Raw genomic sequence first — 14,241 nt, forward strand, 5'->3', positions numbered from 1 at the left:
GCCGTGTGTGGACTAACAACAAACGAAAGAGATCAGATCGCCTTAAAGACTCCTCACCAACTTTCTCCTAATCTCCCTTCTCGGATAATTCTTCAGCGGCCCTGCCAACTCTAAGCCCGGGCTCAACAAAAAGAGAGCAAATCAAAATAATGAGGAGCATAATATGAGGGGAAACAAAGACCGAGATTAGAGCTCTTTGAGGCTGGTGTTTGATTACATCTCACGGCTGCTTTGTTGTGCAATGCTTTTCCCAGAATGAAGAGACTGTTGGTATCGATGAGCCAAACGGAGATCGCAGTGCTCCGTCACTTTTTAGTCGTATACTGTTGGCTTACTAGAAAGTGAGCAACCTTCAGTATGAATAATGACTTATTAGCATTAAGAACTTCTTACATGATGGCTTGTTAGAATAAGAGAAACCCATTTATTTATTGTGGCTAATTTAAGAAGTTATATTGAAGATGGCTCACCAGAGAAAGCAGCTGTCATGCTTGGGAACATTAAAACCCATCAAACCAGCTGTTTTCATGTGCTGGCTAGACAAATGTTCTTTTAGAAGAAATAAATCAATGTTTTGGGATTTACGCTTGCCAGAGGGATGAAAAACACAAATCTTTGCTCTAACAAATCAGGACATGCTAGACATATCTTACTATAAAGTCTGCTGTATCAGACATCAATGGGCTTAACCCGAAATAAACCCGCTTCAACTTAGTTTGTTTATTGAAAAGTATTCATCCATCTCTTGGTATTCATGAGATTAAAAGGACACCATGTTAAAATAATGACAAATATGTAATTGTGTGCAATTTTGCCAGTTGGGGGCAGAGCATTTACACAAGTGTTGTGATAACGCTCGTCTCTGGCAGCCTCGATGTTGACCTTCTGATCACATTTAAGAAATTGGGACGTCTTTCAAGTCGAGTAAACGAGGAAAGATGAATTGAGAAGGAAACTGGAATGAACCCTGAAACAAGGAGGAAACAGCTGGCCTTGCTCTGTAATTAGTTGTTCCTCTTTCTCCCTTGTGGGACATAAACCTTCGACATTCCTTGTGTTTGGCATAATGTGGATCCTCAACCCCTCAGTCTGAGTGCTTTGCCAGGTCACCTTGGTCTTCCAGTTTTTATTTAGCTTGGAGCACTCTTGAGTCTAGCTTCTGCCTTGTTTGTGATCATGTTCTCGCTAATGTTTCAATGGTTGTGATCCCTTGCCAGACCAGAAGATGCCACATAAATCTGTCAACCATCCCTCGGAAAATACCTCAATCGGTTTTATTTTCTATTGTTGTCTCGCAAGCATTTAGAACCTTACTATTGGGTTGACTTGCTTTGCTTTTTTAGAAGAACCTTTGTTTTTAGGTCAGACTTGTTGGGAAAATGCATCCTGATATGTCCCTGTTTTTCCCCTGATTGTTCCCTTTATGTCCAGCTTGTATCTTCAACCTTAACATGTAGAGAAATATGGAACTCCTCCTTAAACTCACACATTATCCTTTTTATACTTGTCTTTCTGGATGGATATAACAAAGGGGTTTGACATTGTAATCATAGAGCAGTCATAATAACAACTTTTGGCGTACGGCATAAGGTTTAAGAAATAATTATGATAATGATAAACAATACATTCTTCATTTTTAGACCATTATTGGTTCAAGAAAATTGCATATTGTTGAAAGAACGCCCTCACCAAAAGCAATGAACTATTACATTTTAACACTGAAAGATTTGTATTGGAAGTAAAAAATATAAATACATACAGTATATATAGTAAATATAGTTCGATCAGTTGATCATGTAAAAAAAATGATTGAGGTGTATATAAATTAAATAAAAATGAGGAGGGGACGGGACGCTCCTGACATCAGTGAGGGAAACATGTATGGTTGGACTCGGGATGATAAAGCTTTTGGGATTCGTGGTACGTACTCGAGGCACAAAAATGAAACTGGATCCCTCCCAGGTCACGCCGTTGCTTCGGCAACCATGCATATTTTTAGTACTCAGCAGATTCTGATCCTGGCGCCGGTATAGAGGGGATTTGAATACTAAAGGTCGCTGGATGAGGCTGTGTTTTCACACTTGCCAGTAGATCACTCCTTCCCTCCCTCCCCCCCCCCCCCCCCCCCCTCCTCTAACTCTTTATCTACACACCCACGTTTTTGGTAACTCTTCAATTGATATATTTAGTTACTGTATTTTATAACAGACAGGGTTTTATTGGCAGGTCGCAGCAGGATTTTATTAATTGCGTAGTGGAAATGTATGGGAAAGTTTCACAACACAGGTGGCTGATAGGAGGGTTTGTTGTTCGTGACGCATTTTGAGTCTTGCAGATGGAGATGATTAGTCTTTATTTCTTTTTCTAAGCTTCACCGTGCGCAGCTCTGATATGCATTGGTGCCTTTGTTGAGATCAACTTGTGGATATCCGTCACAAAACCCCGAAAAAGCCAAATTGAGCAGAGAAAGAGCAATAAAGAGAGAAGAGCATCTGTCAGCAGTGCAGCGGTGCGGGCCGTGCGCATGGTGGGCTGGAGGTCCCGGTGACCTGGCCCCGCTGATGGGCCTAGCAACATGCAGGGCCGTCCCTGGCCAACTTGGGGCCCCAAGCGACATTGTGAGATGAGCCCCCCAACCAACAGGAGTGAAAACAAATGTTTTGGAAACAAAATACTTTGCAAATATAATTCCTGTTTATTATTATTATTATTATCATTAACACAGTTACTTTTTTGTGAAGTAAATGTGCATGTATGTCGTTCAGTATACGTTTACAGGTGAATACGTCTGCATTTCCTGCCAAATACTAGCCTCAAAAAGATTAAAATATAATTAATGCAAATAAACTACTTCTTCTAATAATCATAATCAATTCAATAATATAAATACTATATTTTATTATAATATAGTTGTAATATAGTACATATAATTCCTGTTTATTATTATTATTATTATTATCATCAACACAGTTACTTTTTTGTGAAGTAAATGTGCATGTATCGTTCAGTATACGTTAACAGGTGAATACGTCTGCATTTCCTGCCAAATACTAGCCTCAAAAAGATTAAAATATAATTAATGCAAATAAACTACTTCTTCTAATAATCATAATCAATTCAATAATATAAATACTATATTTTATTATAATATAGTTGTAATATAGTACATATAATTCCTGTTTATTATTATTATTATTATTATTATTATTATCATCAACACAGTTACTTTTTTGTGAAGTAAATGTGCATGTATCGTTCAGTATACGTTTACAGGTGAATACGTCTGCATTTCCTGCCAAATACTAGCCTCAAAAAGATTAAAATATAATTAATGCAAATAAACTACTTCTTCTAATAATCATAATCAATTCAATAATATACATACTATATTTTATTATAATATAGTTGTAATATAGTCAAGACAAAACATGCTTATTACATGCTCAAAAACTGATATTTCTTAAATCTGTATTCAAATGTAGTTCCCTCTGTCAGCAATGTATCAACAACTACAACTACATTTCTATCAGTAATTCTCTGTGTTGTGGTTGACATGATGACTGTTAGGAGTTAAGGGGAGAGGCTGAGCATCACCATGAAATGTACAAATTGACATAGCAATGAATAAAAGGGGGAAAAAAAGGCTCCATGTTTTTTAAGCTGTAAACTTTAACTGTTATGTAAGCCAACTAGACAGACAGTTTATCACTCTTCCTCCTGTATATTAGCAGATAAAAGGCATACAATACTTGAATGAATGGTAAATAAAGAATGCTAGAAATAACTGCATCTCCATTAGCCTGTATGCTCTGCAGAAACTGCCTTCTTCATGTCGTGAATTGCAGCTGATGTTTTAATATGGCAATTGGCAAAAGTTTAACATTTCACTTTTACAACATTTGCAAGTTGTACATTTGACTCATACAATAACCCATCTGAGAACTGCGCACAAGCCGAGCGCATAAGCCGAGGCCCCCTGCTTGAGGCCCCATGCAGCCTGCATGATCGGCCAGTAGGGAAGGACGGCCCTGGCAACATGATACCTAAATCATCCATAATCAGCTCCTTCCCTTCACTTAATAACACATGAAGATAAATGGCATCCAAGAATGTTCCTAATGGAAATAGTTGGTTTGAAATTAAAACTGGATTATTACCTTCTTCAAGCTCTGTATGGTAGTGGTTCACTTGCTCTTATTCCTCCTGCTGGCAAACATTGACCAACACTTTGAAACCTTTTTTCTATCTTTAGTAGAGGATAGATAGAACGTACAAATTGTGTACATGAGTTTTTGCATTTAATGCAACTTTATACTTGTATTCTGCTACTTTTCAGAAGCAAATGTTGTACTTTTTACTGAAAAACATAATGACAGCTTTGGTTACTTTTCCGATTACATCTTTCCTACCCTTGCTGTCCAGTAAAATAACATGTAATCCCAATTTAGTGATTCTACTGAAGGAATGAAGTGTTCATTTATGTTTAAAAAAGTTATCCTCTTATGATACTGTATCTAAGGTCTTTAAAAATGAAATAAATATGCATTATTGCAGCAGAAATATCAATCCAAAAACATTTTACACACTGACAAAGAACATTATATACTGTTATTTTTGGCACTTTAAGTAAATATTGCAAATGCTTTGACTAAATGAAGGTTTTGAAAGCAGGAATTGTACTTTTCATGAGGTCTGATTTCTTCTCTTCTGTTTCTCTGGAATATAAAACACTTTCAAAGAGACTTCTTCATGAAAATAAACATTTATTTATTTTTATATAATACATTACACACAACAAATGGCCATGTTGAGACTCACAAACCTGACTACATTTTGCTTTTCTGTACATGTTGATCATGGTAGTTGATCTTATAGATAGTATTTAGTACTATTTACACAGGCCACTGTCCATCTATTTCTCTTCCTGCATGACTCTCCTTTCTCTGCAGACCATTTGTTCCCGCTCTTCAGAGAAGCTGAACTTCTCCAGAGCGCTGTGAAGGGTCTTCAGGTCGTCTCTGATCTGGCTCAGGGCGGTTTGGATCTTGCTGGGCTGATCCAGAACCTCCACGCTGCAGGTAAACGGCTCGTAGCGAACTGCAAAGGGACGCTTGATGGTGGCAGAGTATCTCCTGTTGAAGTGAATGAATGCATAGGAAAGAGTTTTAGGAGCAGACATACAGATGTGTTACAAATATTGTGAGAAATAAACTTTAAGATCTCTATGAAGTCATTAAAGACAGATTGTGGAATGTTGGACCAATACTAGTCTTATGGTCACTACTTAATTAATAAGTATGTGTACCTCATTTTGGTCTTAGCATCCTCAAAGCTCTCGGATACGAAGTAAACAGGCTGGTATGTTTGGTCCTGGTACGGCTGAACTGCTGTCTCCTCCGGAACAAACGGCTTGTACTCCGGCTCATTCGACAAAGCGTACTGAAGAGACAGGTCAAAGGTCAAGCAGTGTAAGTACACAAAGCAGAAAGAATATGAAGCAAAATGTGTGTGTGTGAACAGAAGAGACTGCAGATGGAAATGAGCCTGTAGCTAAATCTGGCATAATTTAGCTGTTTTCTTTGAGTGAATAATAAAAATGTTATGCATAGACGTTGTTTAATAAAGACAAACTTTTATAAAAACACACTCACAACGAGCTCTCCGTAAGACGACAGGAGTCCGGCGCCGTAAGCTTTCACTGCTCCGTTCTGCTTGCAGAGGCCAAACTCCACAGTGAACCAATATAACTGAAAAGGACAAGCACATAACAAAAGTCAGTCGAAGATATATTCTGAATGAGAGCATGATTAAACATAATGTGCAGTCCTTTGTTTAAGCCACCAGATGGCAGTGAAGATCTATTTAATGCACTGAGTTAAGAGAGCCCATGGATCACTGATAAAAAAAAGCTTCTCTATTAACATTTAACATTCATTGAATCAAAATCGGTTTGCCAAATATGTTTGTACATACAAGTATTAGCCTTTGTATTGGGGGGCATAAAGAAATACAAGGACAGCACGTCAAGAACTAGGTATATGAAGCAAAATGTACAATAAAACATTTAAAAAAATTATAAAATATGTGTTTGTGATATGAAAATAGTTACGCAGTATAACAGGATAAAATAAGCAATACTTCACAGTATAAAGGTAATCCAAATATGTATATGAAGTTAAGAGGTGCATTATATGTAATGTTAAATTCTATAGTTTCATTTTTTTGGTGATGTTTTGACCTCCCATACAAGGAAATTATCTCTGAATATTAAAAAACATTAATTAATTTCAGGTTTAAAACATTCATAAAAACGTACCGTTGACAATTTCTCAATGTCTTCATCTGAAGCTCCAAGCGAGGCAAGTCCAATCTCCTAAAAGAGTTCAAAGGAATTAGTATTAAAGCTAATTAAACTACATTACCTTCTTGTTATGTCAAATCAAAGCGCAGCACTGTTACCTGAGAAAACTGGGCGAATTCTTTATCCGCCAGCATGGGAATATGGCCGAGCAGTTCATGACAGCAGTCTCTGTCAGAGCAGGAACAGAGTCAATGACAGAACAAGCAGCTGAATACATTAATGAATAAAATAGGTCCCAGAAAGCTTCCACTCACGGCTCAGGGGAGTGCATGGGTGCTGAGGCGTGGCGGATGTACTGAGTGCACTGAAACACTCTGAAGGCAAGACTGGAGAGGAAGTCTCTGGCTGACAGCAGGCCGGCCACCGGGCGCAGCTGGAAGCCAGTCTTCTCTGAAACAAGAGAAACACTTCAAAACACACTGCAAAGCAAACTGGAGGCATAGGAATATGGAGCAGTACATTGAAGATGACGTTTAAGTCATAACTTCAATCATTCAATCAATCAATCAATATTTATTTATATAGCCCAATATCACAAATGTTAAATTTGTCTCAGTGGACTTCACAGTTTGTACAGAATATCAGTATGACAATACGACACCCTCTGTCCTTTGACCCTCACATCGTACAAGGAAAAACTTCCTGAGAAAACCCACAGTTTAATGGGAAAATGGGAGAAACCTCAGGGAGAGCAACAGAGGAGGGATCCCTCTCCCAGGACGGACAGACGTGCAATAGATGCCGTGTGGAAATTGAAAAGATAATACATTTTACAGCATAGGTAGACCAAATGTTTGGAAATGCATGTGTCTATAATAAGAATATGAATCCACGAGGATGTCAACAATCCTGTGGGAGCCATCAGGGAAGTAGTATGATGAGAGTCAGGCAGGACCGCAGAGACAGGTTCAGCCACGACTCGAAGTCCAGGACTCAAATCCAGAACTCAGGATAGAGGATCCAGAATACATGCGTGCTCTCTATCATCTTTTTCTATTTATCGCTGTTCAAAGCTCATTGCTATTCTGACATATTTACCTTTAAACCCCACATCGATCATGTCATGAAAAATGTAAGTCGGTGTTCCATACTTTGTTTGACATTTAATGTTATAAAGATACTTGTTTCACATCCTTAGTTTTACCTTTGCAAAGACCAAAATATTCTAATTTTGCAAGATATTTTGTAAAGCATAAATGTTCCTTTATTCTAGTTTTTTTTTATTTTGAAGGCCAAATGTTATCATAATTCTTGTTTGTAAAAGCTTTTCTAGAACTTTATTTATTCTACTTTTTCGAGTTGTATTATCTTTTGAAGACCAAAAGCTCTCATTAGTCAGAGTGTTTGTCACCTTTCAGGAAGGCGGATATGTCTCTGAGCTGAGGGATGCTCTCTTCTCCGTAGCCACACTCTGTCTCCAGCTGCTGCAGCCCGTCCATGAACTGCCTGCAGGCCAGACTGGGGTAGATGCTCCTCAGCTGCAGGTACACCTCCCTCCTTCAAACACAGCAACACATCATTGCACTCTAACCATCCTCCAACACGCATCTGCATTCATACTGACTGCTCTGAAGAAACTGGAACATTGACTAGTTAAATGTACTATATCAACATATTTCATATAACTATGTTAGGTCAGTTGAAAGCAATAATATTAGGTTTAAATACAAATATAGGGTCAACTTAATATTATTGCTTTCAACCAACCTAATACAGTTATGTGCAAGGATGTAACTTTGGTTTGATAAGTGGGGGGGGACACAAAACAGGGGGTCCTCCGCAATGAAACATTTTCTCAATTTAATTCCATTTCCTACCTTTCTACAGATATATTAGGGATCCAAGAAAAATGTGTAGTGTATATAATGAGTGTGCACACTTAGTATCCTATCCATGTGAACCTGTCTTATTTGTGATAACCTCACATCCTCTAGCGGGGTCCGGGGGCATGCACCCCCGGGAAGATTGTTTTCTTTAAATTGAAATTGAATGCATCAATCTGGTGCACTTTGAGGGCAACATTAAGAGATTTATGGATACAGTTCTCAACACCCATATGAAATAGAACTGTATATATTTCAATAATCAAAAAACCATTAGAATATGCTCACAACAAATGGGATTTTGAAAAGTGGGGGGGGACATGTCCCCCCTGTCCCCAGTGGAAATTACGCCCATGGTTATGTGACATAATACAAGATAGTTTTTTCTGTGTGTTTGGCCAATTCTTACCATGTGGACACTTCTTCTGCTGTGTACTGCACAGTGGGCAGCTGGTCCCCCCTGTGATAAAGAGAATCATTTAATAAGAGAATATTTAAATGGTACTCAGTTTTTAAGGAACATGGATACATTTCTGACTCACTGTTTGTATCTGAAGGCAAGCTCAGAGATGAATGCCCGTCGTTTTCTGTATTCTGGATCGCTGTATCCCTGCAAAAAAGAGTTAATAAGTATCATAACTAGGTTGTATTGTTTTCTGATAAATATGATTTAAGAGTGTGACATTTTGCACCATATGTAAACACTCACTGGATGATCCTGGTCCATGTCTGGATCAAATTTGGTTATTAGCATGTTGCATCTGTCGAGGTCTTTTATCTGTCGAGGAAACCAGGGAACTAAAGAGAGGGAAAATAATGAATTAGTGCTTTTGTAATTGGTCTTTTTATCATGTAACATTACAAAAAATACATTAATTAAATAAGGCTTGTAAAATTGCATAAGATGCCCTAAGCGTATCTCACTAGACATTTGAATAGGTCTAATGAAATGCATAAAGTGCACAGTATTAATAATATCGTGCACCTTTTTCCTCCGGTATGGAGCGAACGTCGTCCACCACTCTCTTCAGTGAGTTGATGAACACGTCCAGGTCGGAGCTGTGAACTTCACACTTCATGAAGAACTCCAGGTCTGTCGTGCTGTTCTTTGACTTCCTCCCCGGCCGGCTCTCAATGTGGAGAAGTTTAGCTTCAAACGTCTGTGAAAGATACAAAAAAAGAGCATAATATGGTAAACAATTAATTTTAATCAATGATTTGACATTGAGAAGAAGGGTCTTCATCCCATAATGCACATGTAGTTTACTTGTTGACATTATGATGAAGAAATGCATGTTTTTGCATTATTGTTTTTAAACTAGTAGGTCTATACACGTTCTTCCTATTTCATCGTTTACATTTGTATTGACATCTTCAGCTTTAGATATCATACAAGTACATTCAATACCTTTTGTAATGGAAATATGTGTTGAATGCTAATTATTAGGCCTGTTACCAAATAAGCTATTATTGGAACAAGAACAATTAAGCCAAATACAGTAAAAGATCATTCCAGCTTCTGTAATTGTGAGAATTTGTTGATTTTCTTTTACTTAAATTACTTCGTTTTTTAGATTGGAGACGTGTTGAAAAACATTTCCTTAATCAGTTATAGTTATCAAACATTATTTTGAAACCTTAAGTCCATCTTTCTACTTGTTAAACCTGTGTATTAAGCTTGTAGCCTCTTGTAACATTTTCACAGTTTCATGTCATTAGTTTTACACAATTTGAAGATCTCAGAATTTGGGACTTACCTCGAATATTTTACCAGTTTTGAAGAATCCTGCGTTTTTCTCATTGCTGAGAGTGAAGAGGAGGTTGAGAGTGACCCTGCCGTCCTTCTCCTCGAACACGAAGCCCATGTCTCCGTACCGGGAGGGCCCCGGAGGCCCCGGAGGCCCAGGGGATCCCACGGAGCCTCGCTCTCTGCGGGCATCCTCGATCAGACTCTGCCTCCTCCCGCTGAAGGGCGACGGCTGCACCCCGCCCTCCGTCTTCATCTGCCCGCTGCAGCTGAAGCCTCACCGCGGTGTGTGCGCCTCCATGCCCCGCGGACACTTTAAATACCCGGATGTGTGAGGGGGTGATATGGAGATGAGGTGCGCGAGGGCGGCACATTTGGCTTTTGAGGCCTGGCTTGCGTCATGATTACATCTCTTTATAGGACTAAAATAGTGCTATCGGGGGAGGAAATGGACACCAACACAGGTGCATTCGAGCAAAATAGGTCATAATAGGTTACATAACTGTTACATAGTCTTAAATTAATAAAACTAGGTTATTAGAAGTGCATATATAGTTTTGCCTATAGGGACTTTATACTACTCTCTTATTTTTTCTTTATCAAAACCTGTATTGTTCATTTATATGGGATAGTATAAAATATGCAAGTATGGTACATAGTGAATGGAATATGGTATAGTATAAGATACAATATAAGATACATGACAAATAAAAGGTCTTGGTTCAATCACCTGAGTGAAACAGTAGTTAAATATATTGAAAAGAAGCCCCATTTACAATATTCCTAATTTAAGAATACAAAATCTTTTAACAAAATGACCAACAGCAAAAATGTGCCAATGTTGCTTATAATAAGGTTAAATACTTCAAATGTTTAGTAGTCTATAACAAACTATATGCATTTATATACAGTAACGTCTCCTTTGAACACATCTATATATTTTTTACTCACATAGTGTCCTTCATTATCTGTTTAGTTCAATATTCATAATATTAAACATAGAACATGTGAGAAGTATAAACTCATAGAAGACAAAGAGATAGAGAGAAGAACATTTTTTATTTATTTCAATATATCATTTCATGCATACACAGAACATTTAATTTACCAAAGCAAAATGTAACTTGTAACAAAATGCATTGGTTCCTTTGGATTTGAAGTGCATAGAAATAAATCTGATTGTTTCAGCTGTATTCATATAATATTAGAAATAAAATTAGCTGATAAGAGATTTTGATTAACAAACCCTCTTATTTTAAAAAACACGTATCTTCTTAACACTTATACTGTAGGCTAGTAATACTGTAACATTCATTATCATCCTACCCAAGACACAGGCTACACTATTCACCTAACTAAAATACTAATTGGATTAAATTAATATTGCCATTATTTCACTTGCATATTTGTTTTAATAGAAAGAAAGTAAAGTAGCAGGCAAGCTAATCAGGACTCCAAGAAGCCAGATAATAAACCGTTTGATTGAAGAAATGTAGAGATTCTCAGCATGCTTCGGCTCAGATTACTTCAGTTTTGCAGTTTCCGCAGGGCTTCGCACAGTTTCCCCATTTCACCTGAAATATAAAAATCAAATTGAGTTACCTTAAATGTCATTAATTGCTCCATATAGGTCATCAAAAATAGTTCTTTTCAAATGATTAAACAAAGAAAAGCACTGTTATGTTATCCATCTGGACCATACCATCATCCTTTTTACTTTAAAATCAGATTTTCAAAACAGAAGTTGAATTTAATGGGCACTTATTTTCTTTAAACTGGCAGTGTTACAGTAATCTTTCTCAATTTTTCTCAACTATAGTTATTAACATCTGGAAGTGGACATCAGATGTTTGTGACCTGCTTTATAATATGATATATTTAAATGAAAATGAGTAACATACTGCCGATGCTGTCAGCCAGGTTCCTGAGCTGCTGGGTGTTGTCCAGCACTTCGATGCTCTGAGTGTACGGATTGTAGCGCACAGTGAAAGGCCTCGGGATGGTGTTTGCAAATTTCCTGCAGGCAGACAGTCATTAATGTTACACGTTTTGTTGAAACCTAAACTTCCAATTATATGCAGGAGTAAAATAACGACATTTTCTTACCTCACTTTCTCTTTGGCATCCTCAAAGCTCTCGGCGACAAAGTACACAGGCTGGTACTCGGTGATGGGGTATTTCTGAAAGCTGGTCTTGGTGGGGTCAAAGGGCAGGACTTTGGGCTTGTCTGTCAAGCAGTACTGAAAAATACCAGCAGAAAAAGGTTATTTCCTTTAAATGTCTCTAAATGAGTGTCTCTGTCCCCATCAATACTGCAGGGAACAGGAAGTGCGGCGTTATTCAGGGCTGGATGTGACAGAGTGCACATCCTCTGTTACAGCCGCTGATGTAACGGTGAACTCGATAGCGACATGTAAGTCCTCTCTCTGTTCCTCTCTGCCCCCACTCACCTACTGAACTAGTTTACATGCACCCTACTGAACAGTGAGCCCCCTCCACCAGCGACACACAAAACCAGAATCAGAGTAGACCACTGACCCATTTTGTTGTGCAACACCCTGCATGTATTATCAGGGGTTTAAGGTATATGTAACTTGTCTGCTAACAAGGACAAGACCTTTGATATATATTTGATAGATTTGGTACTAACTTTATCCAAAATACTTTATTTCTGTTTGTTTAATTCTCCTATAATGGCAACATATCCCATTTGAGCATGCGTCAAACTGTCAAAAATATACTTCAAGCCACATTTTCAAGTTAAACTTTTTAAATGTTGGTTGTTTTTAACTATATATTTGAACCGGATGAATGATTTTAGTCATTGGACGTCAGGATCTTACATGATCAGAGAAACATGCTGAGCAAACACTGATATTTTTTACGTGAAACTTCTTTCATTTGTGTCTTAAAACTATATAATCTAGCTGCTGCGGGGGCCATGTTTTGTCTAACCTTGATCCTAACCCCCCCATTTCTTCTTACCTGCAGCTCTCCAAATGATGAAAGCAAGCCAGCTCCGAAAGCTTTGGTTTCTGAGCCTTGCTTACACAGGCCAAACTCCACGGTGAACCAGTACACCTGAGGACACAACAAACATAATTCAGTCACAAATCCGTGGTAGAAATTCACAAAATAAGGAAGGTAACTGTAATTAAAAGTAACTACATGCTAGATACCACGAAAGGCACTTTTCTTTTGTAATTTGCGGAACTGGCCCCATAAGGTCTTTTTAAATGCAAAATGTACTACAGACACCTCAGATAAACTAACACTCTCACATCAATGTATTTAAAGTTATGCATAATACACACATGTAACATTTACTCTTTTATGTTGCTGATAAACTCAATCTGTTTGCGTAGGGACAGGGGCTGAAAACCAGACCTAATGTTTTTGTTTCTGAGGGTCTTCGGCATGAACACAGTTTTGTTAGACTCCGGATACAGCCTACCAAAATGATTTAACATTTTGTTTCTCATGAACACAATACTCACAGTAGCAAGTTTCTCAATGAACTCATCAGGGGCACCGAGGGAGGCGAGGCCAATTTCCTACACAGAGTACAATCAAAGCATAAGGATTAGTAATCATAATCAGAAATATGTTAAAACGATTTTCATTGTAATTGTTCCTCTAAGAGAGAGTAGGTGCAGCAAAACAAAGACCCAAAAAGTTGAAACAAAATCAGCGGAGGAGGCAGAAAGACTGTAATTGTTGCAGTTAAAGTATTACAATGTTTTAACAACAATGTGGCATATTTCCTCATATCATGCAGCCCTAAATTATACTACATGTTGTATTTGTTGTATATTTATTGCCGTCTTTACCTGTGAGAATTGGGCAAAACCGGAATCAGCAAACAGAGGAACATGTCCCAGGAGCTCATGGCAGATATCCCTGCATTAGAAACCAAAATGAGTCTTTAAAAATCAAACAATGACATAATATTTCCTTGTGTTATGCATAGTCTTCCGGACACTCACGGCTCAGGTGTGTATGTGGGCTTGGAGCTGTGACGAATGTACTGCGTGGAATGAAAGACGCGGAAAGCAAGGCCTGCCAGGAAGTCCCGGGATGAGAGCAGGCCGGCCACCGGGCGCAGCCGGAACCCTGTGCACGCTGCGGGAGGAGAGGGTTAACAGTATTTAAAAAGAGTCAGGGCTCAATAATGACTCAGATATATATTAAAGCAAGGCATCATCGGTCAATTATATAGGTATTCTATTTTATTTAATCTTTTATTGCTAATTCAGATTTTATGTTCTTATATGAATATTTGAATTATTTTATTATTTTTTATTATCTTT

General features: G+C 38.0%; 2 protein-coding genes across 2 annotated transcripts in view; both read right to left on the reverse strand.

Annotated features, from left to right (window-relative positions):
• Positions 1-4,795: 4,795 nt before the first annotated feature.
• Positions 4,796-10,219, reverse strand: th2 (tyrosine hydroxylase 2). The gene is made up of 12 exons (XM_034074901.2): positions 9,942-10,219; positions 9,170-9,344; positions 8,894-8,982; positions 8,727-8,794; positions 8,594-8,644; positions 7,713-7,858; positions 6,616-6,751; positions 6,460-6,529; positions 6,317-6,373; positions 5,652-5,747; positions 5,306-5,439; positions 4,796-5,132 (listed from the first exon to the last, which is right to left on the reverse strand). Exons 1-12 carry the CDS (start codon positions 10,185-10,187, stop codon positions 4,913-4,915), a joined length of 1,488 nt encoding a protein of 495 aa, XP_033930792.1. The 5' UTR covers positions 10,188-10,219; the 3' UTR covers positions 4,796-4,912.
• Positions 10,220-10,971: 752 nt separating this feature from the next.
• pah (phenylalanine hydroxylase) overlaps positions 10,972-14,241 on the reverse strand; it is a 13,354-nt gene continuing 10,084 nt past the window's right edge. Inside the window, exons 8-14 of the mRNA XM_034074933.2 lie at positions 13,918-14,053; positions 13,762-13,831; positions 13,429-13,485; positions 12,917-13,012; positions 12,038-12,171; positions 11,833-11,948; positions 10,972-11,505 (exon numbers count right to left, since the gene is read on the reverse strand). Of these exons, the coding sequence (XP_033930824.1) occupies positions 11,459-11,505; positions 11,833-11,948; positions 12,038-12,171; positions 12,917-13,012; positions 13,429-13,485; positions 13,762-13,831; positions 13,918-14,053 (656 nt within the window). The 3' untranslated portion in view covers positions 10,972-11,458. The remainder of the gene's footprint in view (positions 11,506-11,832; positions 11,949-12,037; positions 12,172-12,916; positions 13,013-13,428; positions 13,486-13,761; positions 13,832-13,917; positions 14,054-14,241) is intronic.

The sequence above is a fragment of the Pseudochaenichthys georgianus genome, chromosome 23, assembly GCF_902827115.2.
Source record: "Pseudochaenichthys georgianus chromosome 23, fPseGeo1.2, whole genome shotgun sequence".
In the NCBI taxonomy this organism is placed as follows: domain Eukaryota; kingdom Metazoa; phylum Chordata; class Actinopteri; order Perciformes; family Channichthyidae; genus Pseudochaenichthys; species Pseudochaenichthys georgianus.